Source organism: Rosa rugosa, chromosome 1 (genome assembly GCF_958449725.1).
Source record: "Rosa rugosa chromosome 1, drRosRugo1.1, whole genome shotgun sequence".
In the NCBI taxonomy this organism is placed as follows: domain Eukaryota; kingdom Viridiplantae; phylum Streptophyta; class Magnoliopsida; order Rosales; family Rosaceae; genus Rosa; species Rosa rugosa.
Window position 1 is genome coordinate 83,668 of NC_084820.1, and position 26,427 is coordinate 110,094.

At 38.7% G+C, this 26,427-nt stretch overlaps 4 protein-coding genes across 8 annotated transcripts; 2 read left to right on the forward strand and 2 right to left on the reverse strand.

The window, feature by feature from the left end:
* Nucleotides 1-2,320: 2,320 nt before the first annotated feature.
* On the forward strand, nt 2,321-5,837 carry LOC133707832 (bifunctional protein FolD 2-like). Of its 2 annotated transcripts, none has more exons than XM_062133318.1 (5): nt 2,321-2,518; nt 2,612-2,931; nt 3,045-3,281; nt 3,356-3,523; nt 4,545-5,837. In XM_062133318.1, the coding sequence occupies exons 1-5, from the start codon at nt 2,386-2,388 to the stop codon at nt 4,713-4,715; spliced, it is 1,029 nt and encodes a 342-aa protein (XP_061989302.1). In that variant the 5' UTR covers nt 2,321-2,385; the 3' UTR covers nt 4,716-5,837. The 2 variants fall into 2 exon arrangements, with proteins under 2 accessions (XP_061989302.1, XP_061989297.1); XM_062133313.1 differs by having other exon boundaries at nt 2,323-2,518; nt 2,609-2,931.
* Nucleotides 5,838-6,056: 219 nt separating this feature from the next.
* On the forward strand, nt 6,057-9,690 carry LOC133707849 (uncharacterized). Its single transcript, XM_062133323.1, has 3 exons — nt 6,057-6,614; nt 7,430-7,636; nt 9,342-9,690. Exons 1-3 carry the CDS (start codon nt 6,153-6,155, stop codon nt 9,483-9,485), a joined length of 813 nt encoding a protein of 270 aa, XP_061989307.1. The 5' UTR covers nt 6,057-6,152; the 3' UTR covers nt 9,486-9,690.
* Nucleotides 9,691-10,106: 416 nt separating this feature from the next.
* Nucleotides 10,107-14,891, reverse strand: LOC133707796 (methylenetetrahydrofolate reductase (NADH) 2-like). The gene is made up of 10 exons (XM_062133285.1): nt 14,223-14,891; nt 14,075-14,135; nt 13,726-13,982; nt 12,889-13,062; nt 12,680-12,780; nt 12,459-12,570; nt 12,111-12,191; nt 11,841-12,018; nt 10,582-10,916; nt 10,107-10,499 (listed from the first exon to the last, which is right to left on the reverse strand). The coding sequence occupies exons 1-10, from the start codon at nt 14,625-14,627 to the stop codon at nt 10,416-10,418; spliced, it is 1,788 nt and encodes a 595-aa protein (XP_061989269.1). The 5' UTR covers nt 14,628-14,891; the 3' UTR covers nt 10,107-10,415.
* A 921-nt stretch (nt 14,892-15,812) lies between these two features.
* LOC133707806 (histone-lysine N-methyltransferase ASHH3) lies at nt 15,813-22,746 on the reverse strand. 4 transcript variants are annotated; one of them, XM_062133297.1, is made up of 14 exons: nt 22,546-22,746; nt 22,030-22,159; nt 21,599-21,713; nt 21,031-21,130; nt 20,442-20,520; nt 20,173-20,344; nt 20,006-20,086; nt 19,712-19,838; nt 18,907-18,934; nt 18,681-18,777; nt 16,997-17,045; nt 16,767-16,850; nt 16,116-16,171; nt 15,813-16,016 (listed from the first exon to the last, which is right to left on the reverse strand). In XM_062133297.1, the coding sequence occupies exons 1-12, from the start codon at nt 22,741-22,743 to the stop codon at nt 16,779-16,781; spliced, it is 1,248 nt and encodes a 415-aa protein (XP_061989281.1). In that variant the 5' UTR covers nt 22,744-22,746; the 3' UTR covers nt 15,813-16,016; nt 16,116-16,171; nt 16,767-16,778. The 4 variants fall into 4 exon arrangements, with proteins under 4 accessions (XP_061989281.1, XP_061989277.1, XP_061989290.1 ...); XM_062133293.1 differs by having other exon boundaries at nt 19,664-19,838; XM_062133306.1 differs by lacking the exons at nt 15,813-16,016; nt 16,116-16,171 and having other exon boundaries at nt 18,681-18,773.
* Nucleotides 22,747-26,427: the final 3,681 nt, after the last annotated feature.

Consider the following 26,427-nt stretch of genomic DNA (forward strand, 5'->3'; position numbering starts at 1 on the left):
CATTTTTTTCCTTTTTAATTTCTTTTTTTCCTTTTTTTATTTTTTCTTTTTAATTTCTTTTTTGCTTTTTCTTCTTTTTTTATTGTTCCTTTTTAATTTTTTTTCCTTTTTTTTTCTTTTTTTCCCTTTTAATTTCTTTTTTGCTTTTTCTTCTTTTTTTCTTGTTCCTTTTTAATTTCTTTTTTTCTTTTTTTCCTTTTCGTTTTGCCTACTTTCTCCTTCCTCAACCCACCAATCCCATTCCGATCAAACTCCACAACCCATCTGTTTCTCTCCCCAAATTGAAACCAAACCCAGCAAAGACCTAGCTTGGCGGTGCAGAGATGGACATCGAGCAAAAGCAAGAGGCTAGGAGCTGATCGATCACTTCTTCACCTTCTCTGAAGCCATCTCCCAAACACAAGCAGATTCCAATCAGCTCAGAAATTCGCCGCTAAACCACTCCCCTCTTGTTTTCACAGCCTACTTCTCTTTCTCCCACTCAAATCTCACTTTATCTCTCCACATCAAGCCTCAATTTGGAAACTTTCTACTGAAAACTACCATTTTTTCAGACCCTGAGGTTTTTGGGTCTTGCTCAAAATGGTGATTTGGATTTTGGGTCTGGTTGAAATGATGGTTTTTGAGGGCCAAGTTGACCAAACCCAGAAGTGAAGAAGACGAATAGTGATGGAAAAGAAAAATGGCCGCCGGTGTGGAGAACAATAATTGGGGTTTCGGGTCGATATGGATTGGTTCGCAGACGTGGCGCTACCAATGCAGCAGGATACGATGGTCATTAAAAAGGAAAAAGAAAAAAGAAAAAAAAAGGGCCGCCGGCGTGGAGAACAAGAATTGGGGTTTCGGGTCGATCTGGATTGGTTCGCGGATGTGGCACTACCGATGCAGCAGGATATATACGATGGTCATTAAAAAGGAAAAAGAAAAAAGAAAAAAGGAAAAAAAAGAAATTAAAAAGGAAAAATGAAAAATAAAAAAGGAGAAAAGAAATTAAAAAGGAAAAAGAAAAAAAGAAATTAAAAAGGAAAAAAGAAAAAGAAATAACAAAGGGGTATATTGGACATTTCACCTAAGGCCAACTCTTAATTTGACGCAAGAGGGACCTATTGGAGGGAAATTGTGAGGTCAGAGAGTTTTTAAATTAAATTAGAATGTCAGGGACTGAAACGATGAGAGGGACAAAGTACAGGGACTAAACATAATTTAATCCTTATTTTTAATAGTAGGACTCACTCCTAAATTGACTATGCAGGCCACCTCGACACCACATCAAAAAACATAGGCCATATATGAGCCACGTTAACAAGTTAAATAACTCAATTGTAGGAAAACTAACAAATTGGACCTATTATATCAAAACTAAAAGTGCATGGGTGTTTTTGATGAAATTAGAAGTTCAGGGACTGAATTGATTTTGGACCCAAACTACAGGGTAGTAATTTGTATTTAGCCCTTCATATTAATTCCACCCGATTCTTCTTCCATTTCTTTCTTCCAGTTCTTTCATCTTCCTCTTCTTCTTATTTCTTCTTTTTCCTTCCTCTCCTACTTTTCTCCATCATCAGCATCATCAAATCATCCTCATCTCCAACGTTAGATGATTCATATCTGAATCTTCGATAGAGGAGGAAGAAGAATATGCCCATGTGAGTCAATGGTTGCTTTGATGTGATGTGCTACGGCCATAGCCATGAGCTCTGTTGTCAACCACACTGAAATTATCGTTGATTTCAGGCCACAACCAAACCGAAATCTCGGTTACCGATAGTCCGATCGATAACGGTTTGAAAGTTTTTATACCAACGAAAGTCGGTTAAGCAAATATTTGAGTAAAAAAGCCTGGTTTAGTATTGAGGCCATCCCTACTTTATCTTTCCGATATTTCACCGTCTTTGTAAAGCAAATGAAGTTGTCGATATGATACTCTTTGCTAGTTGGTTGTAGTGGAGACTCATACTATTATTCATGATATTCTCTCGACGTTTATTATAATTTGGGGTTTAGGCTCTGTCCCCTTCCATTGTATTCAACTGTTTCATTAATCCAGGCTCGAAGATTGCCGCATCAGCCCTTATTTTAAGAAAAATAATACAGATGATAGAGACTTAGAGCAACTCCAATAGCTTCCCCATAATTTCTGTATTATATAAGGAAACAAAAATCTTGTTGGAGTTGCTCTTATAAGGAAACAAAAATCAAAGCTTTACCCTCCTTTTCTTCTCCAGCTCCAACTGATTCTCTATTTTACAGCAATTTCTACCGACTTACCGAGTTACCGCAGGATTTACATTCCTAAATTTTGGGGTCTAACCGTGATTATGCCCGCGCATACATGCGGTTCCGAGGCTAGTACTTGGTGGAGAACGAGGGTGGAGACGGGGGTGTATGAAAAAGAAAAACTCGATCGAGTTAATGGGGGTCTGGCGCAGATTGGGTACAAAAGCTGAAGTCTTGTATTCGACGACGTTCTCATCGTCATGGTCGACCCCTCTCGGTCTCAGTCGCCCGCTGTCTTCTGGTAAGTGCCTTTTCTCACATCTGACTCTTCCTCCTCCTCCTCTAAAATTGAATGATTAATTGGTTTCGATTGCTTGGGCTGCAAAAACAGCAGCCAGTGGTAATGGGCAGGCTGAAATAATGAGCGGAAAGCCAATCGCAAAAGACATAAGGTCCAGAGTAGCTGCTGAAATATGCAGAATGAAGGCTGCCACAGGAAGACTGCCTGGATTGGCTGTTGTTTTGGTGGGTAACAGAAAGGATTCACACACTTATGTCCATCTCAAGTTAAAAGCTTGCAATCAAGTCGGAATAGTGACTTCTATTGTTCAACTGCCCCAAGACTGTACTGAAGCTCGACTTATTGATGTTGTTTCATCTTTTAACCGGAACCCGTCGGTGCACGGTATAATTGTGCAGCTCCCTCTTCCACAGGTACTACTTCCTAGAAGTCAAAGTAGAAACCTTTGTCTTGTTCTCTCTACTCCTTTCCTAGCCTAGTGTGATGTTTGGCTGACTCTAACCATTGACATGAATCTCTGATACAGCATTTAGACGAGGAAAAGATTATAAATTTTGTTAGTCCAGAAAAAGATGTGGATGGCTTTCATCCCCTCAACATGGGGAATCTTGCCATGCGGGGAAGGGAACCCTTATTTATCCCTTGTGCCCCTAAGGCTTGCATTGAATTGTTGCTCCGATATGGGGTGGAGATTATTGGGAAGAATGCAGTGGTTATAGGGAGAAGCAAGATTGTTGGGTTATCCACTTCTTTGCTATTGCAGGTGACACAAATTTATGTGCTTTACTGTATAACTTGTTTCAATAAATTTCAATGATGATCATCAGTGCTGGACAGAGGCACCACGCGACTGTTAGCACCTTGCATTCATTCACCAAGAACCCAGAAGAATTGACTCGTCGCGCTGATGTTGTCATCTCAGATGTTGGGACTCCAAACTTAGTTCAATGGGACTGGCTGAAGCCAGGGGCAGTTGTAGTTGATATGGGGACGAATCCAGTTAAGGTAAGTTCTCTGTTTTTGTGTACTCTTTTGGATATACAGTGGTATTTTCAGTCATAAAGATTCACGCATTAAGTTTATATCAAAGCTTTATCAGTCACTCTGTCCCTTCAAGTTCAATCTAAGCAACAGAGAACATAGTAGAGTAACTTTTGGTCAATAATACCATGGTCTCTATTGTATGAATTGCACTCACATTGGAGGATATAAGATAACGTTCTCTTGCCAATCAATCTGTATTTTTCAATCTGAGTGCAATTCATACACTACTGACTACGGTATTATTGACCAAAAGTTACTCTATGTTACTCTCATTTTGGCAGTAAAAAATTTTGAATAACATGCTTCTGTTTAAGCCAGTCTTAATGTCTTTTCCTATTCATTCTTCCTACTTGCCCGCATATTGACTGCCAATTGATTTGTGTTAATAGATCAGGTTCTTCACCGTTAACCCTCATTCAAACCCCAAATCAATTCAAATTCTTTCACCAAGTCAAACCTTATTTCACTAGTCATTTTAACATTCCCTAACTTTAATTTCCTAGCTAGGAGTCCAGAGGTTGCTGCTGTTTTGCAACAACTGTAACTGCACAACATCGGGGCTTTTTTTTGTCATAGAGTTTCAGTTCGGTGAGGTCAAGTGATAATGAATTTTCACTCCCATAATTGATACACTGAAACTGGACTACAAGAGACTGAGAATATTTTGCAATTTTAAGATAAATTCGTTCTAGGAAGTGATGCATCAACTTCATGAGAAAGCCACTGAAGCTATTGTCTATACCTTTCAATCTTGTTATGACGAACTAAATTTCACCACCACAACCAATGTCTAATTAATTGATCATGTTTGCGTATGGAAGCAAGAAGCATGTTTCTTCATGTCAATATATATACACAATGATCCACTGGGATAAAATCTTGTCTCATAGTTTTGGGTTTGGTTAATACCTTATGGATATTTATCCTTGCTTGCTCATGAGTTGTGATTATGGTTATTGAATTTTATTGTGGTAACATGTAGGATCCCAGTAGCCGTCGTGGTTTTCGTATTACAGGAGATGTTTGCTACTTGGAGGCAATCAAGGTGGTGTCAGCCATAACTCCTGTTCCAGGAGGAGTAGGACCTGTTGTAATCTCAATGCTCCTCTCTAACACCCTTGACTCTGCTAAAAGAGCTTTCGGATTAACTTGACCTTTCCCCTAAGAAGAGAATGCAAACATGTATATGGGACTGCCGGGACATGAGAGAGTGATGGGATGGGGGTGATTAAAACTGCAATTGTATGGCTAGAGGACAACACATTTTCAATTGTAGCATCACTCTCTCTCTCTTAGGGGTAAACCTTTTATGCTTGTTAGTTTTTGGTCATCCGACCTTCACTTGATAAGCTGCTCGTCGGTTGGTTTAGTTCCGGTTGGTCGTGATTCCTGTAGTAGTTGTTTCTATCTGACCAATCTAACAAAGCGGGTCTAAATTTAAGAGATTTAGTGGGTCTAATAAGAGTTATTTTGAAGTCTCAACTTCTAACTCGGCTCGACCAGTGGAAGGCAAACCAAAATCTAGAGAGAGAAAAACCCGCAGTCGAAAAAAAACCAGCGTTTTGCTAGTTATCCTCTGTCCGATGGTGCCCCAACGTCAAGTTGGCTTTTGGCCTCACCGATGTTGTGCGGTTGCTGGGTGACGGGTGATTGTTTCCAGTGCTTGGGTTGTGGTTCTATGAGATTGTTTTGCTTGGCGGAATGGTAGTGGATGACTGGCGTCCTTCTTTTCCAGTTCGAAACATATACCATGCAGCGACGTTGGCATCAAGACAGCGGCTTGGTGCGCTGGTAACCTAAATCTGATTGGGTTCGGGTCTGCTGGGTACTCCAGGTTCGATCACCACGTGTGGTGGTGACGTGAACATGGTGCAACAGGCAACGGAGTTCCTGGATTGGTGGCGGCGGTGGATGCAGTCGGTGTCCGGGTGACTGAGTGGAGACGGGGCTGGGCGGTGTCAGCCTTGTTGGACCTTGGGCCTTGACTTTCCTTTTGGGCCACACTAGACTGTTGCCTTTTTCTTTCTTTTTTCCCGAAAAATCCCCACTATTTTCCGGTGGTTCCGCACCGGTCTATTTTGGTAGCTTGTTGGTCTAATTTGTCTAATCTATGCTAGCTGAAGCTCTTCTATGAGTCAATGTTTCGTACTACAATTGCATGCTTGGTAAGAATTGGTAACAGCCTGTATTTTTTCTTTGAAGGCGAAGTTCTTTTTTTAGTTATAGACTTTGGAGTTTTATTGTTCAAGAAATAGCTGCGTAATGCTTGCGTTCATGTATTGGTGTATGTATGGGTGCGTGTGTTTGCTGGGGTGGTAAGACAATGACTTTTTATTTATGAGGTCATGTGTTCGAACTCTATCAAGAATGAGGTTAAAAAAAATGTATTAGAGTATGATTGTTTCATTAATACAATGAATTGTTCGATCCGTACAAAAAACAAAACAAAAAATATACTCTCCGCAAAATAATAAATTATTGCTAATATTTTCTAAAGAGGAAAAAAGGAAAAAAAAAAAAAAAACTATAGTGGAGACGAGAGAGAGAGAGAGAGAGAGAGCAAGCAAGCTAGTGCGGATAGGAAGAGGGAATGGCAGCGAACGTTTTGAAATGTGGCACGGGCATAGGCGCGCGTCTGATATTCCTATCTCCGTCTCCTAAATCTCCACGGCCCTTTGGGCATTCACTTGCTCATTTCCACCAAATCACTGCGAATAGTTATCGTAGTATTTGTAGCAAACCGAAAGTTTGTGATTCTGCTGCTGATGCGTCATCACCATGGGCAAGAAGAAGAAGCGTGGTCTCTTTTTGCGCCGCCACAGATGCTGAGGAGGCACAGGTAGAGGCAGAGGCGATAAGCGATGGTGATGAGGAACAGAAAAAGATAAAGGATGCAGCCGACCTGCTTGACATAAGGGTTGGGCTAGTCCTTAGGGCATGGAGGCATGAGGAAGCTGATTCTCTTTACGTGGAAGAGGTTGACATCGGAGAGCCTGAACCCAGAATCATCTGCAGTGGGCTTGTCAATTACATTCCTATTGATCACATTCAGGTTTGCACACAGCACATACTTAATCCTTCATTAACATTAGCATGTTTATGGAATGTACCTTGCAAAAGCTACTGTCAATGTATTTTGTGTTAGAAAAATGATCATATCACAGAAATGATAAATCCTGTTGAATATTAAGCTACACTTTGATTTGGAAAGCAAAAATTACAGCCAAAGTTATGTGGCTTATGCAGACTGTAGGAGGCGGGAGAGAGTGAGCAACTCTGACAACTCCCCTTGTAAGAAATATAGACTATGTGACTACACTGTCATATTCAAAATATTAATAACTTCCCTTAGTAGTTATTATAGAGAATATTATGGGGAAGTTGTTGGAGTTTGAGTTTTATAGGGCATAAAACTATAGGCTTTTACTTCTGAGGCTGGAGTATAGAGATTTTTAGGGGAACTGTCTTTCCTTCATTGTTCAGTAGCTTCCAAGATTTGCATAAATCTCACAGACGCTGGGATGGTTTTGGAAAGATCAAAGGGCTGTTATCCCCTGCTTAGTGTTAGCAGGGTTTTTGGCTATCATTTGGGTCATGCACTCATTTGGAAGGAAAGAAACAAACGATTTTTTGAAGATAGTAGAGAGGTGGAGGTGGACCAGTCTCTTCGTTGTGGCCTTCTGTTTCAGTTGCTTGTAGGGGTTGGTCTTTCTTCTAGTTATGAGCTTTTGTGCAGAGTTCACTTCTGTTGTACTTTTATTTCTTTTGGAGTCGACTCCTGATCTGTGGTAAATTTTAGAGTTGTAATGAAAGTTTCTTTCTTCCAAAAGAAATGTTTTAACTACCAAAATGGTTTGTTTGACACAGGAGAGAAAAGTAGTTGTCCTTGCTAATCTGAAGCCCAGGAACATGCGGGGTGTCAAGTCTTGTGGAATGCTTATGGCCGCTTCTGATGCTTCCCATGAGAATGTTGAGCTTCTTGTGCCTCCTGAGGGTTCACTTCCTGGCCAAAGGATATGGTTTGGCTCTGAAGATGATCATCAAAATCAGCCTCCTCCTGCCACACCTAACCAGGTACTGTTTTCCTTCCCTATTTCCAAAAATACAGATACTTCTTTTCTCACCCTTCTTTATCTGAAAACGATTCTTGAAATTTAGAATTTATAGATTTAAGCTCCATTACTCGGTTAAAACATCTACAATAGTTTATGCTGCTCTGAGCTCCCCCTTGTAAGTTCGTATGACTATCTTGATGAGATACAATATAGAACATAATAACCTGCCACCTTAGAGTGATTATTTGCCATATGGATCGATTTCTTCTGATATGGTATTCCTATATTCATAATATTATTAATATATATTCATAATATTATTGTAATGCACCATGATCTAGAGGGGATGTCCATAAAAGCAATTCTGGCGAACCTCCCCTTTCCGGCAAGTAAATCGAAGATAAGGCTAAATACAGCAAATTCTTCTCCAATATCTTTTTCATGGCTATGCATGCGAGGAAAGTTCTCTTTAATTTAACTTCAAACGGTGCAATTGGATCAGAATGCAGTTTTTATCTCTGTCTAATTATAAACACAGGGTCGAAGCCATTAGGAATGTTTACTTAGAAAAAGCTGACCTGCCTATCTTTTTGAGAGGAATGAATTATATTCAACGACCAAAAGTATTACATGTACAGAGCCTACATCCTCTACGCCACTAAGGCCAATATTAGGAGTACATCCCTACCAAATAACGCCCATTATAAACTTTAGGTGCACTATTACATTATCAAAGTAAACGCCTACAACACCACATCTTCACTGTCTAATTATGAACACAGGCTCGAAGCCATTAGGAATGTTTACTTAGAAAAAGCTGACCTGCCTATCTTTTTGACAGGAATGAATTATATTCAACGACCAAAAGTATTACATATACCAGAGCCTACATCCTCTACGCCACTAAGGCCAATATTAGGAGTACATCCCTACGGCCCTACCAAATAACGCCCATTATAAACTTTAGGCGCGCAAATACATTATCAAAGTAAAGTCCTATAACACAGCATGTTCACTAAGGAAGACTCGCCAAGGCACCCATAAGAGGAGATCAGTAGATCTCTCTCAAAGGCAGCCACCTCAGCCCCACCCCATCAAGAATGAAAGTAAACCTACTTCACTAGAGGAAACACTTGCGAAAAGCAAAGAGTCAACAAGGGCCTCCGACAACCCGTCCTGGCCTCCAAACCCGAGTGCAATATCTTTGGGACCTCGCCGCCACCATGCTCTCTTCTAACCCTAGCAGATCTTGCAATACCCATCTTATGTGCATGAGCTTTTTTTACTGATAATGATTTAAGCTAACCTGCCTATGCATACAGCATAAGTGTTTCACAATGCCCTCACCATCTAAAGGTTTTCCTTCTCAATCTCTCTTTTGAGCATGACATCTTCCCAAGCCAAGTTGTTAATCTTTCAAGGTCTGAGATATTTTCCCCAAGATTACTCTAGTTCTTCATACTCTCATTCATAGTATGGCAAAGTGTGAACAACCTTGACTATCAGTTTGCCATCCATCTCCCAACTCCTCCCGACCTATGATTATGTATGAGATACTGTCACTCACATCTTTGGTGTGGTTTGGCGGCAGAACTTCCAGGTATTGAATATGCCTTTGGCCAGGAGCACTTAATTTTATAGAAGAGTTGGGCAGAGTTTTTTTTTTTTTTTCCTTGTGATATACTTTATCTTGCATTTTGTAACACTTGTATCACTTTCGGCAGATTCAAAAGAAAAAGATATGGGAGCTGGTGCAACCTCATCTGAAGACAGATGATACTTGTATGGCTATGCTTAGGATGCATATAATGCGGACATCTGCAGGTGTGATAATCAGCAGATCTCTAAAACACGCAAATATCTCCTAATTAGACCTGGAACTTAATGCCATTACTGTCACACATTCTTGTTACCAATTTGTAAGTTCATAACAGCCATATGATGCTTCAGAACTGTTTTGTTAAGAAATGGCATTATATGTTTGCTTCATTTCTGAGGGTTACATTACATGGTATTTTTGTTATAACCAGATAACCAGGCGCCCATTACTAGAACATCTGATTTTGGGGCTTATTATGAGGTTGTTTACTTGTTTATTTATTTATTTATTTTATTTTTGGATAAATGGGAGCCTAAAAGAAAGCAGACAAAAGAAGAGGAGCAGAAATGACTTGTGGAGGTCACTGTAGGTGACCCCAAGCTCAGACTACACGCTGCATGAGTAGAGAGAGAACCAGCTACTAGACCAAAGTCTCGGTCATTTGTTGACGTTTGGGTTAATTCGCCAGATACTTGTAGCATCGTAGACTGGCCTCAACAATTTACTCATCTTTTGCTATTTATAAATTTGTTATTAGGATTTCATACTGGCATTCCGCACTCCCACAATAAAGGTGGTGCAAAGTGTACTGTAGAATGATTTCTGAGAATGCCAATCACTGCCCAGTAATTCAACTAGCATAATCATGTTAACTACTGTTAATTGCATCTTGAAAACCATACCCAATAAATTATATTAATAGAGAATGACCATCTATTATATTTCAAATAAAATGTAAATTCCACAACTTGGTATAAGCAAATCCATAAAGAACCAATTACGAAGCCGGGACGTTGACGAACTTTGGTATAAGCAGAGAATGCAGATGCAATTTGCACTGAAGCAGGGCCGCAGGGGAGGTATCAAAATCCCAATGAGTTATTATTACACATCCCACTGACAATAAATGAAACCGGACTAGCAAGGAAAGCACCAGCCTAATGGCTGATGGGATGCAAGAGACAACAAGCAAGCCCCTCTAGAAATTAGCAAAAACAGTGAAAAGGTCACCATGGATGTAGTCATTATCTACCAAGCTGACCAAGAAGTAGCTATTCTGCACCTGCAAAGGTAAGTTGTGTCAACATAACTACAATAAATGGCTACTGATTTTCAGTAAAGAGAAATGAAGCAAGAAAGCAAACCTCTTCAAGTAATTTCCTAGATGAGTCGCTCTCAGGGTACAAGCGACCCCATCCTCTTGACCAGATTTCAAATGCCTCATCCTTCCAAACCATAAAACTAGCAGGATCCACGACAGTCGGTTGGATTATCTCCTTTGCTGGGAAGACTCCCCATGTTACCGCATTTACATCAGTTTGACTGATATTAGATATCCAACTCCCTTCTCTATTAACAGCCATGTATGTAAGAGATGGAAGTGCCTTGCATTTGTCAACAAGAGCACCCAACTTCTCCTTGGAACAGAAAAACTCCACATAGGCTTTCTGATAAACATATCCTCCAGGCCCACCCCATCCTGAATTACAAGTCAGATACATTAAACATTTCCAGATTTAGTATTCATCTAATCATGGTGAGGGTAATCATTTAGAGGATGAAGAAGAATACAAACTCAAGTACATCCTTAAAATATGCGGGAGGGAGGGAAGGAGGAATAGGTACACTTTAAGCAAGGAGATTTGACCTTCTATCGTTCGTTAAAACTAAAAAGCTTCTACGATGATCTTTATCAATTTCAGAGTATTTTTCCAATGCAGATGAAAAGTTTACTAGTGAAATTTGAGGTACAGAAGAGATTTTCCAAAACCATAAGATCAGTTGCACACAACAAAGGAAGAAAGGTCTGATGAAAGTCAAGACTTTTGATTGAAGATCCAACAGATATCAATATAAGTCATGAAACCCCACAAAGGTACTACTAGTACTGATTAAACCTCTCAGGGATTTGTCATCACCTTTCTGAACTCAATGTTGTCTAGTGAAATTTGATGTACAGAAGCGGAGATTTTCCAAAACCATAAGATCAGTTTCACACAACAAAGGAGGTACAAAGGTCTGATGAAAGTCACAGACTCTTGATTGAAGATCTAACAGATATCACTAGATTCATGAAATCCCACAATGGTACTACCAGTATTGATTAAACCTCTAAGGGATCTGTCATCACCTTTCTGAACTCAATGTTGTCCCTTCTGAGAAAAATTACCACTTGATCTTAATGAAGATCAAAATGAACCCATATCATGTGGAATCTTTAAGTTATGTTGATTTATGGCTCCAATAAGACTGTCACTACTATAATTATTAGGTTACTTTCAGTAATTTAAATCAATCTCTTCTCATTAGAATTCAAGTAATGTCTCAAAAGGCTTTCACAGAAATGGGATACACACACACATACTTATCATGACCATGCATGCATAAATAAGTTTCTACTTACCAACAGATGGTGAATCAGATCTTTCCCCATTTATTGCTGGTTGGCTGTTGATGGTAAGGAAACCCTTTGTGTTAATTTTCCCCAGCTGCTCATTTATGATCTTCGTCTCTGGCTGAAGCCCATCGAGTTCTGACCAAGGGCTACTTCTCAACTTTCCAAGGCAGAATTTCTCAAATTTCTGATTTGTAGAAAATTTAATATGTCAATTTTATATCTAAATGGCTGAGTGTAAAGCCACAAAAAAAAAAAATACACTGGATGGTACTTCACCTCATGAATATCTTCAACACTTTTCAGTGGGACAACCCATTCTTCAACAAGTTTCTTGTCACGTGCACGTGGTCGCATGAACTGTTAAGAAACTTAAAGTCATACATAACTAACTCTAGTGCAGAGGGGAAATATAAGCGTTGAAAGGACATGCCTTTCAGCAAAAGTGATGGCTAGAAACTTTAAGCAAATAAAAGTAAATTGGATTTTTGTTAAAAGTAAATGTTTCTTTGAGAGAACATCATGGCAAAATTCAAGAATATAACTGTTTCCAAATTTTGATAAGTTTCATCGAAAAAAATCACAGAACAATAGTAACCAAGACTAAATGTTCAGTGACTTAGGTACCTGGTAATCAGTTAGTGCGCCATATGAAGGATTACGAGAATCACCCCACCGCCCATGTGGGTACAGGTCCCAGCCTATGGTTCTTGATATGTAGCTCTTAGGACGATTAGCCCTACCATCAGTTGTGAGGATGATTAGACAGTGAGAAAGATGTAATTCTTTAATTTATGTTTTTCTTTACGAAGTAAAGGGACGATAACAGTATGGTGTGGTTTGCATACCAGAAAATTGGACGAACATCTTCTTTAACACGAAAAACATTTGCAGGGCGTCTCCAAGGTAAGGGCCTTGATATTTTGGCCTCTTCAATCAAACCAAGATTCTGTAAAATTAATCAAATCAGAAGGGACGAGACTATAGGGCAAATAATGATAATCCAAAGTATATTATACAAATTAAGTCAGACACATAGAAATGTATGAGACCAAACCATTAGTATAGCCAATGCTGATTTCTCCATGTTCAGTGTATAAAGATGCAATGTCCTAATCCCATGAGCTAAAATCTTCTTGCACATTTCTGTTCCAAGGTGAATTCCATAAGCTCTGACAGCTTCTTCATTGTCCTTAATAGGTTCCAAGGCAGCAGTAACCTCAGCTGGTATCTACAGTATGTCATCGATTGTGAACATTAAAATTGATATCAAGAGGGGGGGAAAAAAGGCTGAATGAAATTAAAAGGGAAAGTAGCACATACAGTTTTTCGAATTTCGTAACTGTGCATTTTATATTTCGTGTGTGTCCAATGTGTGGCAACAGCTAATTGACTTACGGAATTGTACATTATATCAGCAAGGAGTCTACGAGTTAAGGAATTTTTCCTACAGTGTTTGAGTCCCTATTTTCCCACTCTCTTTCCATCAGCCATTATGAATCCAATCTTTAGAACTCTAAATCACTGTACAAAACCCCAATTTCTTCCTCTACAACCCCATACCTTATACTAGCCAGACATATGATCTTGTGTGGGCTGGTTGTCCAACAGAAACAACCAGACCACTTTTTAACAAGGACAGAATAATGCCGGAATATATAGCATTTAGCATATACATGTCAAGAAAATATTTTTCATCCCTCACCAGATTTTGTCCCATCTTCTAGAATTTTATAAGACATTAAAAGATAAGAAACCTATAATGTATGGGATCTGCTACAGAGATTGTGAAGATGTATACAAAAAATCACAATCAGTTAAATTAGGACTAGCATATGATACTAGTATATGTGAAAGTCAGTAACAAGGAGAGAAATTAAAGAAGAGGCAATACCCTTGTTTTGCAGAAACCAGTCATGCGTATGAAACCTTTGTAGTTATTAATAGGCATAATTCCAGGAACAATGGGACAAGTGATTCCAATTTGGCGACAGTCGTTGACGAATTTGAGGAATACATCAGTATCGTAGAATAATTGAGTGACGATCAAATCGGCACCAGCATCAACCTTTCTCTTGAGATAAGCCAGATCACTTTGATAGGACTCTGGAGTGGCGAGGCCATCGGCTTCAATGGCATCGGGATGTGCCTCTGTAAAAAATCAAAAGAGGATAAGTCATGCATTGGCTTGGTGATTCTTGAATTATATCAGAAACAAATAACAAGAGGCAAGATACGAGTACCTGGATAACCAGCAACAGTGATACCAAAGTAGTCACCATATGTGGCTCTGATATGAGTGACCTGATGAGTTTGCATTTGCATTAAGTAATTAGATTAAGCAAGAGTAAGAGCATTCTCGAAAAAAAACAAGAGAGATAGCAGCAATACCAGGTCGAGGGCGCAGGCAAAGCCGCCTTGGATCTGAACAAACTTGTCCTGGCCATGGGGTGGGTCGCCGCGGAGAGCAAGAACATTCTGGAGGCCGTTGGACTTGATAGTCTGGAGGGCGTGGTCGATCTTGTCGACGGGCATGTTGGTGCAGGTGAGATGCATCATGCTCTCGACGCAGATCATGTTCTGCATTTTGTTGGCGATGTCCAGAGTGAGATCGGCGGTGGAGCCACCGGCGCCCCAAGTGATGTCGCAGAAAGCCGGATTGTGAGCCACCATCCGATCCATTCTCTCCAGCAGGTTCTCCACCCCATCCTCCGTCTTCGGAGGGAAGAACTCGAACGAGAACACCACCTTCTTCTCATCCGCCAATGCCTCGTGGATTTTGTCGATCACCTTCATTTTTCTATCTTCTCTGAATTGTGAACCCCAACCCTCTCTCTCTCTCTCTCTGTATTTAAGATGACACTATGGCCCTACAATCCTAGATCTGTACTCACTCACTCCCACCAGCTCAGAGTCACCGACACCACACGACGTCGCCTCCTCTCCGCTTTTAGATTCAGATCCAGAACACAAGCGAAGCGAGTAACAAATTGGTGCCATCTCCCTCCCTTTTTTCATGTATTTATACATCCCCAGATCATACCAACCCCAATAGTTGCACCAACCACGACCGGATTCTTTCTCCGTCACGACTTTTACCCAAAATTAAGTGTTAAAAGAGTTTTTATTTTATTTTTATTTTTTGAAAAGTTCATTTTAGTTTCTTTTGTCAAAAAAGACTGAAAGAGTTTCATTTTGGCTCTTTAAAAAAACAGAGATTTAATTTTAAATTTTACGTCATTAAAATATTCAAATAACATATAACATAATTCATTTTGAAATTGATAACGATAAATATTTTACTTCTGAAAGCGCATCTCGAACTAAATTTCTTTCGAAAATATCATATGGACGCTCATACACGGTAATTAATAATCTCCTCAATGAAAAATCTGATTAGTTGGTGAATGACCTTTTAATAGAAATAATGAGAAATTGAGAACCATACTTGCTTCATACAATTAGTTGTACATCTACCTTTAGGAAATATACATGCCAGCAGCAACGAATAGTTTAGGCCACCCTTCAATGACATTGCGAAAAACAGAAACGTACAAGTATACGTCACATCCTTCTCTACACCCCCGGTCCCCACTCACACCCAGAAAATGAGAAAAATGGTGAGACGCTTTCTTTAATCGGATTGGGTTGGTGCCATTGGACCTACCATACCTACTACCTCCACTCACTCCTCATCACTCACCCAATTTCTCGGCAAAACCGACATATCCCCAAGCTCAGAAGCCCTCATAATCTCATGTAGTCTTTTTTTTTTTTTTGGACAACAAGCTCTCAAACGTTAAAAAATATAATAAAAAGGAGAAAAAAGTTTATCACAGGGCTCAAGCAAAGCAATCGTGCGTCACTTGGTGTCCATAACTATCTTTCTCACAACCAAATATCCTTATTCCAGTCTATCCAGCCAAAAAAATTTCACCAACCACTAATTCCCCATGCTTATACGAGAACAGTTTACACTCGTTGAAGAAAAAAAAAATGGAAATATAATTGATACAACATTCGTACATTGTTTTCCTTTTTTTTTTTTGGGGGGGGAAGGGGGGTGGATTATAAACTTTCATCCATAAATTTGTTACAACATGCATTGCAAAGAATTGATCCTTGGTTAATGCAACAGCAGAGGAAAGGTAAATCAAGCGTTACTAACTTTACCGGTTACTGATCCTGCGACAGAACAAGGTTGGTAAATATTAGAGTGACCTAGTTGTGCATTCAGTTTAAAGCAATTTTTAGTCATGATGGCTCATAAAGGGTTGCACTTACTGTTCTACATGTTACAGTTGCTGACGACCACAAGTCATCCTTGCTTGAACAAATTCCTTCAACCATTAAAAACAACCAGAGCAAAGATATCACCAAACATGCCACAAAGAAAGTAGTGATGCAGAAAAGAAATAAGCAGTAATGCAACACACTGCTTTTTGGCAGTTAAGTAGCAGTATTGTAAAATAAATACGGGAACATGAATGTCCATCGCACAGTGGCATAGAAGTGACTGCTGCAACCTCTCCATGGAATTAAAGCAAAGGAATGACAACATATCCATGCAAATACCCAAGATGCAATGAACCATATGTGAAACTTTGTCCTCCCAAACACCCCTTCTTCCCCAACGTTATAAACTGTGATAGAAGTTAAGCACTCCATTTCTACTTCAAGATATGAAAGTACAATCTTATATAATGTAATTAAGTGTAAACTCTAATACCTGTGAACCGAGTGAGCATCTTTGATCAAAATAAAGAACATCTCTAGACTAAAATTTTGTTTAGAAAGTGAAGAGTTGGCAAATATGATCAAGAGACATCAGAAGCACTGGGATAACCATGATGATGGTGATGATATATATGCGCGCGCGCACACACACACATATATATATTAGATATATGTGTGTTAAGAAAATTATGTACTTGCCTCAGAATACTATCACAATGTTACAAATTCCCATTCTTCTTTCGACATGTCCAGGATTTCAATGCCACCATCTTCAAACATGATCTGCAACCAAAAACACATATCCATCTTCAAACATGCTCTGTAACCAAATACACATGCCCATTTCCAAATTCTTAATTTTACAATACCCTAAACCCTAGGTGTGACATGACTCTGGAAGTTTATCTACAAAGATCAACAGCTCTTACCGCGTGTTTTTTGGAATGATTATCAAACCGTTTGATAACCCCGAATGACCTGCAATGTACAGACAGCAAAAAGAACTACTGAGCATATAAAATTCTTTTACAACAAAACAATGTAAACTTAAACTTGCACAATAGTTGTAGAAACTGAAAACTCCTATCAGAAAGAAATTAAAAGGAAAAGTAGCAGCACAATGAGTCATTATAACTTTAACAGACACTCAACAGTGAATGCAGGACTTCAGTTCACCTAATCTTTTCGGTCGGAAAATAAGTCAATGGAAGAAGTTTGTAAATATCTGTTTAAGGTCAAATTCAATACGTGTCTGTGAGAGAGAGCCATAACAACACGACTTTTGACACTGTTAACTTCTGTTGATCTAGCCAGAAGAACACTTACATCCTTGAGCCAAGGTTCGCGTACCGAGAGCCACAGAGGGGATATGATACCCAGTATCACTCCAAAACATTTCATATAAGTTCTTTAAGAACCCAAACCTTTTCCTACTGTTCCCACTGTATATGTGAAAAACATACAATTTTTTTTTTTTTCAATTTAGGCCCCTTGTCTTTGTTTTATCATCTTTAAACTTTCCCAAGGCATTGCAGGTTGGCACCATCAAGACCACTAAACTAAACCCGTGATTTCAGCAACAGTTTACAAAAAGATTACAAGTGCAAGTATCAAATATTCTATTTCAACTGTGGCCAACACGTATGCAAAGAACATCGGTCATATTAACTAAAGACAGTCTATTACCAAAATTATTATACATAAAATATGCATAACTGTTCCTTAACATGAGAAAAGTGACAAAGCAACAAGTAGATCGACCATTAATCACTATTGATCCTCTAACGCTATTTAAATTTGTAAAATAACTAAAAGTAAGCCAGGCAAGAACAAGTTCTGATACGTAAGCAGAACATAGGACCATGATGGTTCCTTGTGCTCAACAATGTTGGGATTTGTGAACAAGCCAAATAACTTCCAAGAGACTCACTATTGTGCAGAAACCAAGAGGCTTTCTTAGTAGAATATGTGGCCAAGCAGGTTACAAGAGGTAAGACGCTTCTCACAAAGCACCGACCCAACTAGTTTTGAGATTCCCGAGTGACCATAAATAAATCATAGAAAAAGTGAAACTTCTGATCTAATATGAAAGAAACAAAGGGAAAATTCATCGGCACCCTCTACTTTGGGTCATTTTCATGTTCCCTGTAGTTCTAGTTTTTGCAATCATGTTCTTGTAGTTAGCTAACAGTAGCAATCAAGAAGAATTAAGGATTTCGTCATTTTTCTGAAGACAGAATAGTCACTTGAGGCTTGTGTGCATGGTGAGTGCCAGTTTATAAGGCTCATTAATTTGGCAAATTTAGTTCATTCAGTTTTGGTCATTCTATTCGAGATAGGTCATTTACACTTGGGTCCCTGCAGTAACACTCTATGTGAGACTGGCATTACAACAGGGAACCAAGTGAAAACTGACTCAAATTACAAGGACCAAATTCGTCCACAAAAAGGAAAGGAAATTCTAGAAAGCACCAAAAGGCCTAACAAAAACTCACATCCATCTTTTGGAAATAAGAGACTTAAAACCAGGACAGAACCAGTTATACACTTTTCATTCCTGGTATTGCACAACAATTCCTTAGAATGCATGGTTCATAGACATCCTGAAATTACCTCTGATTTATGGGACGATGTATTCGAATCACTTCATCAATGCAATTACAAGCAGTACCACCTTGGTTATGGTCCTTACGGATAGGTTGAGAACTTCCTAAAAGAAAAAGTAAGAGGAGGTAATAAGAGTTTAAACAAAGAATTTCAGAAACTTTGAATCACTAATAGATGACAATATTGATAATGTAATTTATGCAAACACTGACTGTAATAGAAGAAAGCTCACCTATAGGAAAACCACCATTCGGATAAACCTTTTCCAGAAAATAGTCCCACAATTAGTCCAAGTTTGCAAAACCATACCATGCACAGGCACACACAAAAAGAAAGAAAAGAAAAAAAAAAACATTTCGGCAACTAAAACTTCACAAAGCCAAAAGTGCATTAAATCATTGCCAGGTGCCAAGATAAAAACATTTATTTATTGTCACCTCTCAAGCTCCCAGTATCTTCTTACGATTCTTATACTTTTAGTTATTAGTATTTTATAAATTCAAGCGAGACTCATTATATGAATTCTTACTAAACTGTAGGTACTAATTTAGAAATCAAAAATATGTTACCAGTACTCGAAAATTGAACCTTCTCTGTGTGCAACACTGTCGTTCCTACCTTCCTCTTCTTTCTTTCAAAGTACATGTTACTATAGTTCTGTAAAATGTCTAGTTTCTGTATCCCTACCTCATCATCTCATCAAGTATATTCTTTCTGGAATGATACAAACCATGTGCCTAAACACTCATACGAAAATTACTCTATATCTACAAACATGTATGTGAAGTAAGCACTAACCAGTAGCATACCCCAACATAGCAGAACATAGTAGTTAAACACAAAATAGCATGTATTATAAATGCATGCATGCTCTTTAGACCAGTTATTACAACCTTTATGGTAGAGGAAAGGACCAATAATTACACGAAACCGTAAAATAATTGAAACTAAAATATTTGGAAGAATATTAAAAGCAAACCAACACTAACATCTTTTGCAGAGAGCATTGTTTTCACTTTGGGAGAGGACACAGCCACCTGGCATGCTACTAGTTTCAAAGCAGCAACTGATGACATCTTTGGTTTGGTAGGTCGTACACCAAGTTTTTCACGACAACCAACAGCACCGCAATGGCAATCTTGATCTGCACCAAATTGAACAAACCTGCTGAATTTATTAGACTGGACTATAGTGATATAACATTAACAGCTAGTAGTGTTGTACGGCGATGGAAATACATCAAGTTGATGATTCTAGAAACATATGCTTCTTAAGCAAAGATGAAACAATTAATCAAAGTACTCAACTAAAGGTTATGTGGGTGTTCATACTGATAATCATAGGTGAGGTGATCGCCCTTTTTTATGTCGCAAGTTGCAAATATGCCTATTCTTGTTTCACCATCGATTATCCTTCACAAAGAAATAGCGAAAAAGTTATGCAAGATAGAATACAACGATTACAATGTTTAAATCAGTATGAAGGCCCAGTAGAAGACCATTTTTGCATCTCAGTATTGGGACAACAGCTATGGTTTATATATCTTGATTTGTTCCCCTTGTACGTGGCGTCAATAACCATATCTCGATTGATTTCACATAAGTAAAAGTTTGTTTCTCCACGGTGTTTCATATTCCAAAGCCTTTCCTCACATGTTTTGTCATCAATAACTGAAAGAAAGAAACACCATTGATTAATAGCCTTCAATAGGAAACAAGCTATGTTTACTCAAAGAGAAAGCAAAAATGACTCAAAAAAAATAGTTACCTTCTCCAACGTATTCTATCACAAATTCTCCTTGCTTAATATCTTCATCCGCCACGATTCCAGAACCACATTTCTCAGTCTACAATAAATACCTTACTTTAACTCAGTGCACAAAAAGTGACTAAGACAGAAGAGAAGTTATAGAACAAAATATCCATTTATATATCTAAAGTATTGAATTGCGAAGAAAAATTCATAACAAAGCTACCCAACAATCAATACCCCAGTCAACCCCTTATGTGGAAAATAGGTTGCCCCAGAATCGATCTTCTCAGATTCAAAAGTTTATCACAGAAAATCGGGTGAATGTTGTTCAAATAGTCAAATGTAGTAACATAGCACCTAATTAGTTGCCCAGGATCCAAGGTTTTAATAAATGTCCACTAACATAAGAGATCAACATCTGATTAGACAGTCAGCTATCTACACAATGAACTTTTTATCCTTCAACTTATGCAAGATTGTATGTTTGAAAACAAGAGTAGCAAGGTTGCAATCTCCGGTCTATGAAATCTTTCTCTATTTAAATTATTCCCTTTTCAGAAAATGTATTCACAACATTTTAACCACTACAACATAAGGCAGATACCTTCACCAGTTTCATCTTCTTCACAGGCCGGTGCTGGAATGGTTTGTTCAGACATGAACTTCCACATTTACAGCCTGAGGAGCAGCTAGACAGTAGCATCCTGCAGAAATTATACAATCAACTTATTTTAGTTTTGGTTAAAATATATAACCTGAATGTCCACTATACTATCACATAGAAATCTAAGGACCCTTTCCTAAATCTGCCCGCATCCAAAAGTATATATTTCTAAGATTAAAAGTAGACAGGTGTCACATGCTTACCTCATCCATTAATCAAATTCAATGAAAAGAATAAATAATAAGAATCAGAGACCAACAAAATGCATCATTCTATTGATGTAGATGTGTGCATACTACTTTGATGAGAATCAATGTCCAAAAGACAAGCACCACTCACTAGAGTGGACCACTGCCCAAGACTAAAGATATGCGGAACTTACTACATGTAAGCAAACTTTATCAAAATGAGAGTTCAAAAATCTGACATTAGATAAAGAGACTATGTTTGAGGATTCATGTTGAAACATCAAGATGATATAGACATCATTGACCAAGACTGTCCTTACCCACAATGGCAATCTCTACCACAAACACTAGGAGACCCTGGTGATGATGGGCAGCATGAGCAGAATATTCCATCATCTTCAAGTCGTCTTTTAATCCTCTTAGTGAGATATATATCTTAAATTTGTCAAAGAAACTAAAAAGTAGAGAGAGAACTGAAGTGAAAATACTTCAATATGGATTAAATCATTGAATGAAAATGCAGACAGTAAGTAACAATCAAGTTGAACCTATGAGTTATGTAAGATTACCACAGGGATATTTTTTTTTTCCTTAAAAAAACAAAAAGAAAAAGAAATCAGAAAAATGGGCAGACAGTGTCTGGAATGATTGAGTTGCAGCAAAGTTCCTAATAAAACAGTAAATCACAAAACAATTTTCTAAATGATAAATCTGTTCAGTAAAGATTTAAGTCGCAAATATAAAAGGATACTGCGCTTTATAAAAGTGTAGTTCATGGGTTTCCATTTACTGAACCAATCTGGAAGTTCAAAATCCACAGGACTTCCAATCTGCTTCAGCAACTTGTTGAATACATTCCCAATGTGACTGCGCTCAGTATGCTGATAAGCACAAAACACAAAATTTCATAAGCAATGGAGGAAATAGTACCGATAAAGCAATAATTACACTGATATCCGATCAAAGCCACACGAGAGAGAGAGTGCAGAAATTACTGGAACAAAGAAGAAAGAAAACCAAAAATCTGTCAAGATTATCATGAATTAACTAATGGAAAGACCAGAGACCTTTGTCCACGCTTTGTTGTAAATTCAGAATTCAAACAGGTAATAACGAACCAGAAGCCATAAACCAGCATATTGGATATTGGAAAAGGAAGATCCCACTAAGGACTATCAGAGGCGAAATCTAAACACAGTTGTGAGGAAGCCACATTATCATTCAGATCAAGATCAAATTTGAAAGAAAGAAAGGAGATACACACAACCTTCTTCATAGCAGGCATCGCACCAAGAACCGCCGACTGATTTGGGAGGAGAAACGGTGGAGGTGCTACTACTCTATTTGTGTTATTTGCTACTAGGACAGGACTGGACTGGACTGGACTGGACGGACTGGACTGGACGGACGATAACCAGAAATCGTGGCTGCGACGGGACCACGCCGTTCGGGGTAATACATACATTAGACGGAATTCCTTTCCCTTTATATCTTTTCAAACCAATTTGGGTAATTTCGGAATTTCGTTTCCTCAACTTTTTCTTTTCTTTTTTATATATATTTTTCAGAAGTTTCTTTTGTCCAGTCAAAATTTCACAGGTCTAGCCTTCCCGGTCGAGTTTGGAGTCCCTGTGAATAATAATCCCTTTAAAACTTTCATTTCAATCCCAAAATACAAACACATAAAAAATATAACCTAGACTCTTAGGCAAAATTATATTGCACTAATAGTTCAAAAGTCCACAAGGCATTTGAACAACGCGGAACGAGACGCTCACCCCAAGTTACTTAACTCGGAGCAAGAGCATTGCCCCAAGCAGGACTCCCAATAAAATTCCTTATATCAACAATACCGTATGGGAGCAATACTCCCAGTGAGCCCAATTTGCATACTACTACCTTCAAACACAATAACAAGACAACTATCTTAATGGAAGACCCTAGAAATTCGTTATTAATTTCGTGGAATCTCCTGGAATTAATAAAGTGTTCGTTTGTACGATTTCGTGGTTTGAGGGTGGAGCGGAAATTATTTCAAACAATTAGTCGCTCGGAATGCTTCGATTCAAGGGTTGACTTTTTAGACGTTAGGATTTTGTGAAAACTTCCTTCATGAAAGTTGTAAAGCGCATCGATACGAGTTCGTGGACATGCGGAACGCGGAAAGCGGAGTTCGTATGAAGAAGTTATGGCTTTTGGAAAAACTTTCCATTTTAGTATAAAGTCCAAAAAAAATCCAAAAATTGCAAGAAATTACACAATTTCCAATTTTAGAAATCGGGCCCTGTTTCTCTCTCTCTCTCTCCCTCCCCCCGAGCCGAAAATCGCCCAAATCTTCACCGGTCGATTTCTTCACCATCCGGCCACCGTTGGACATGAAACCAAGTGCGTTGGCTTCGCCTCCTCTGATCCTCCTGCGTCGACTAGTGGTCACCTTTCCCCCTTTCGCGGCAGCTACACGGCGGTGGAACGAAAACCCGATCCGAGCTCCATTTCGAGTCAACATCGTTTTCTCCCTCCTCCGGCCACCATTGCTCAAGTTGTTGGGCACCCTAGGATCGCTTGAGGATGTTGATCATGCTGTGAGGAGGATCAGATCTGGATTGAAGCGTAGCTGGAGAAATCAAGCTCGCCGGAAAACTGGGAATTTTCCGATTTTAGTGACTTTGGAGGTACTTTTCGACACCTTCCGCTTTGTTTTTGACTTGATGCTAATTGGGAAAGTTGTTTGTCTTGTTGAGAAGAAGAGATGCATATAGGTTTCACCACCATTCACGGTGGTTGGCAGCAGCGCTGCCGCAGTCTGTGGTGGTGGTTTTCGGTAACTTCCGGCCACCCCATGTATAGTTTCTGTCCCTCTTTTCAATCTACATATCGATACGAACGTGTCGATGTACAATACATAATTTTTGGAAATCGTATGAGCAAGTTATGATTTTTAGGGTTTTAGGGTGTTCGATTCGTTTCAGTTTTCTATCTGTGAGGACGGTCCGATCGATTGTAGTTTTGATATATTGATTGTATAAGTATTCTGGAGACCTTGGGTGGTCTCAGATGAAGTTTCGCCTCTATTGGCATTACTTTTGGGATTTTAGTTCAAGCGGGGATTCGAAACATAATCGATTTTTGATTCGTGTACTAAGTTGTGATATACATTCCTTAAGTGATTGACAGAGAGTAGTCGATACTATATCTCTGCTGTAAGAGAAGACGCAGCAGGATTTAGAGGTGAGTAAATCTCACGTGGTTCATTTACGAACCGAGTTATTTAATGGTCGGAATTGATTGATAATTGTAAATCGTTTTCGAAAATAAAGATTTGTTTGAAATAATATGAACTCGATCGACTACGGTTCATAGGGCTACGGTGTAATGCCCCAATTTGCACCTCTCCAAATTGGTTACGTTACAGTGCCGCGAACCTTTAGAAGCATAAGCTAAGCAAGCTTAACTCATGTCCTAAAGAGACGCAAGGGAATTTTACTATAAAAAAAAATGAAATGAAATGGCAAGAGTTGGCGGAAAACGTAGAGTTTATAGCGAGGTGAAATTGAAAACTTTACTCTTACTTGTTAAGATGACATTATAACGTACTAAACAATTGAGTGTTTTCCAAACATAACTACTTAAGTGAAACAAAGCTGAATCAACTACTTACAACATTGAAAATAAATTCAAGTTTGGTTCAAACCATTTGAATACAAAGTTAAGAAGCTTAGCAAACATTGACAAAAACAAGATAACACTCAACCTCGATCAAACAATAACAATTCAGTAGAGGTGAATAAAATGTGTAGGTAAATATACCAAATAGTTAAAGAAAAATGTAGCACCCAGCTCAATCCCGAAATCCTCCTCAATCCTCGTGCACAGTACCTGCAAGACCAACTATAGTAGGGGTGAGCTTTCGTCCTCGCTGCTCAAACATCAGCCCTAGCTAGGTTTGAAAACCAAATAGTAATTGGCGCCAGTTGAGTAACATATAACAAAATTAAATAAAGAACTCCGGATGTGAAACCATACGAAAACGAATGAGTACCCGGGTAAAATCAAACCTGATGACCGGTCTAATACTAGCCAACTACATCCTCACCGAAGATTTAAATCTTCAACAACAGGTGAAGAGTAGCGAGAGTGTCCATTTACGCCGTACCACCTAGATCTAGTGTCACACCTCAAAGGATGTCAGACACTATCCCGTCCGTACAGCCCCTCCGGAGGTTTAGGGGATCGAAACCCAAGGAAGTCACTATGCCCCGCTCACTCTCAAGTCATCTCATTAACTCAAAGTGTTAAATCTTAAAAACCACTTCAAACCATAAAAACAGTGTGGAAAACAAAAGAGCACTAACTAGGGTGAAGCCTCCCTACCTCGAATCAAAGTGCTTCGAATGTTATTCCAGGTCAAGCAATACCTCTACCTTTGGCTTGTGCAACCAGATTCCTTGCTTCGTCATCCAATTACCAAGTTGGATAAATCATCAATTCACTTGACCGGTCTTTATAATTCATCTCCAACTTAACAACCTTTTTCAAAGTAGTACTAACTTATCGAAACATGAGATGAGATAAGTTGATATAAGACTCCATATACGTCTGCACCTTTGAGTATCAATTAATATAGCCCTTAAAATTAAAAAGACGAATGCAGATACGAGTGAGTTTGAGGTAGGAACTGATGATGCTTGGAGATTTATTAGAAATTCATCTGAACAGAAGTGAACTTGAAACTTTCCAGAACTAAAGCTGACATATCAAGGTACAACATACTAAAATTTCAAGAAAATTAGAGTTCGAGAAGTAAGGGAAAAGATGAATGCAAACAGCCTGAACTGTTCAGTTTTTCTTAAAAATTCCAGCTACATTCTATCAACTTAGAAAATTTGTCAAAGATTCATTTTGACTCCGATTGACATCAAACCAGCTGGTGATGGATTCTTGACATGTCTAGGTTTATGAACTAAAATCTCAGCATAAAAACAATCAAGAGCCATATGGATTTGATAAGTAAAAGTCCAAAAGGTCAGGTTCTGATATGAATGAACTCTGAGTATGAATAAGCCATAACAAGGTTTTGATATGAGATAAAGGGAAAGACTGAGTCATAACAGGTGCAAATGGTAAGTTTAAGTATCACAAAACTTGATGA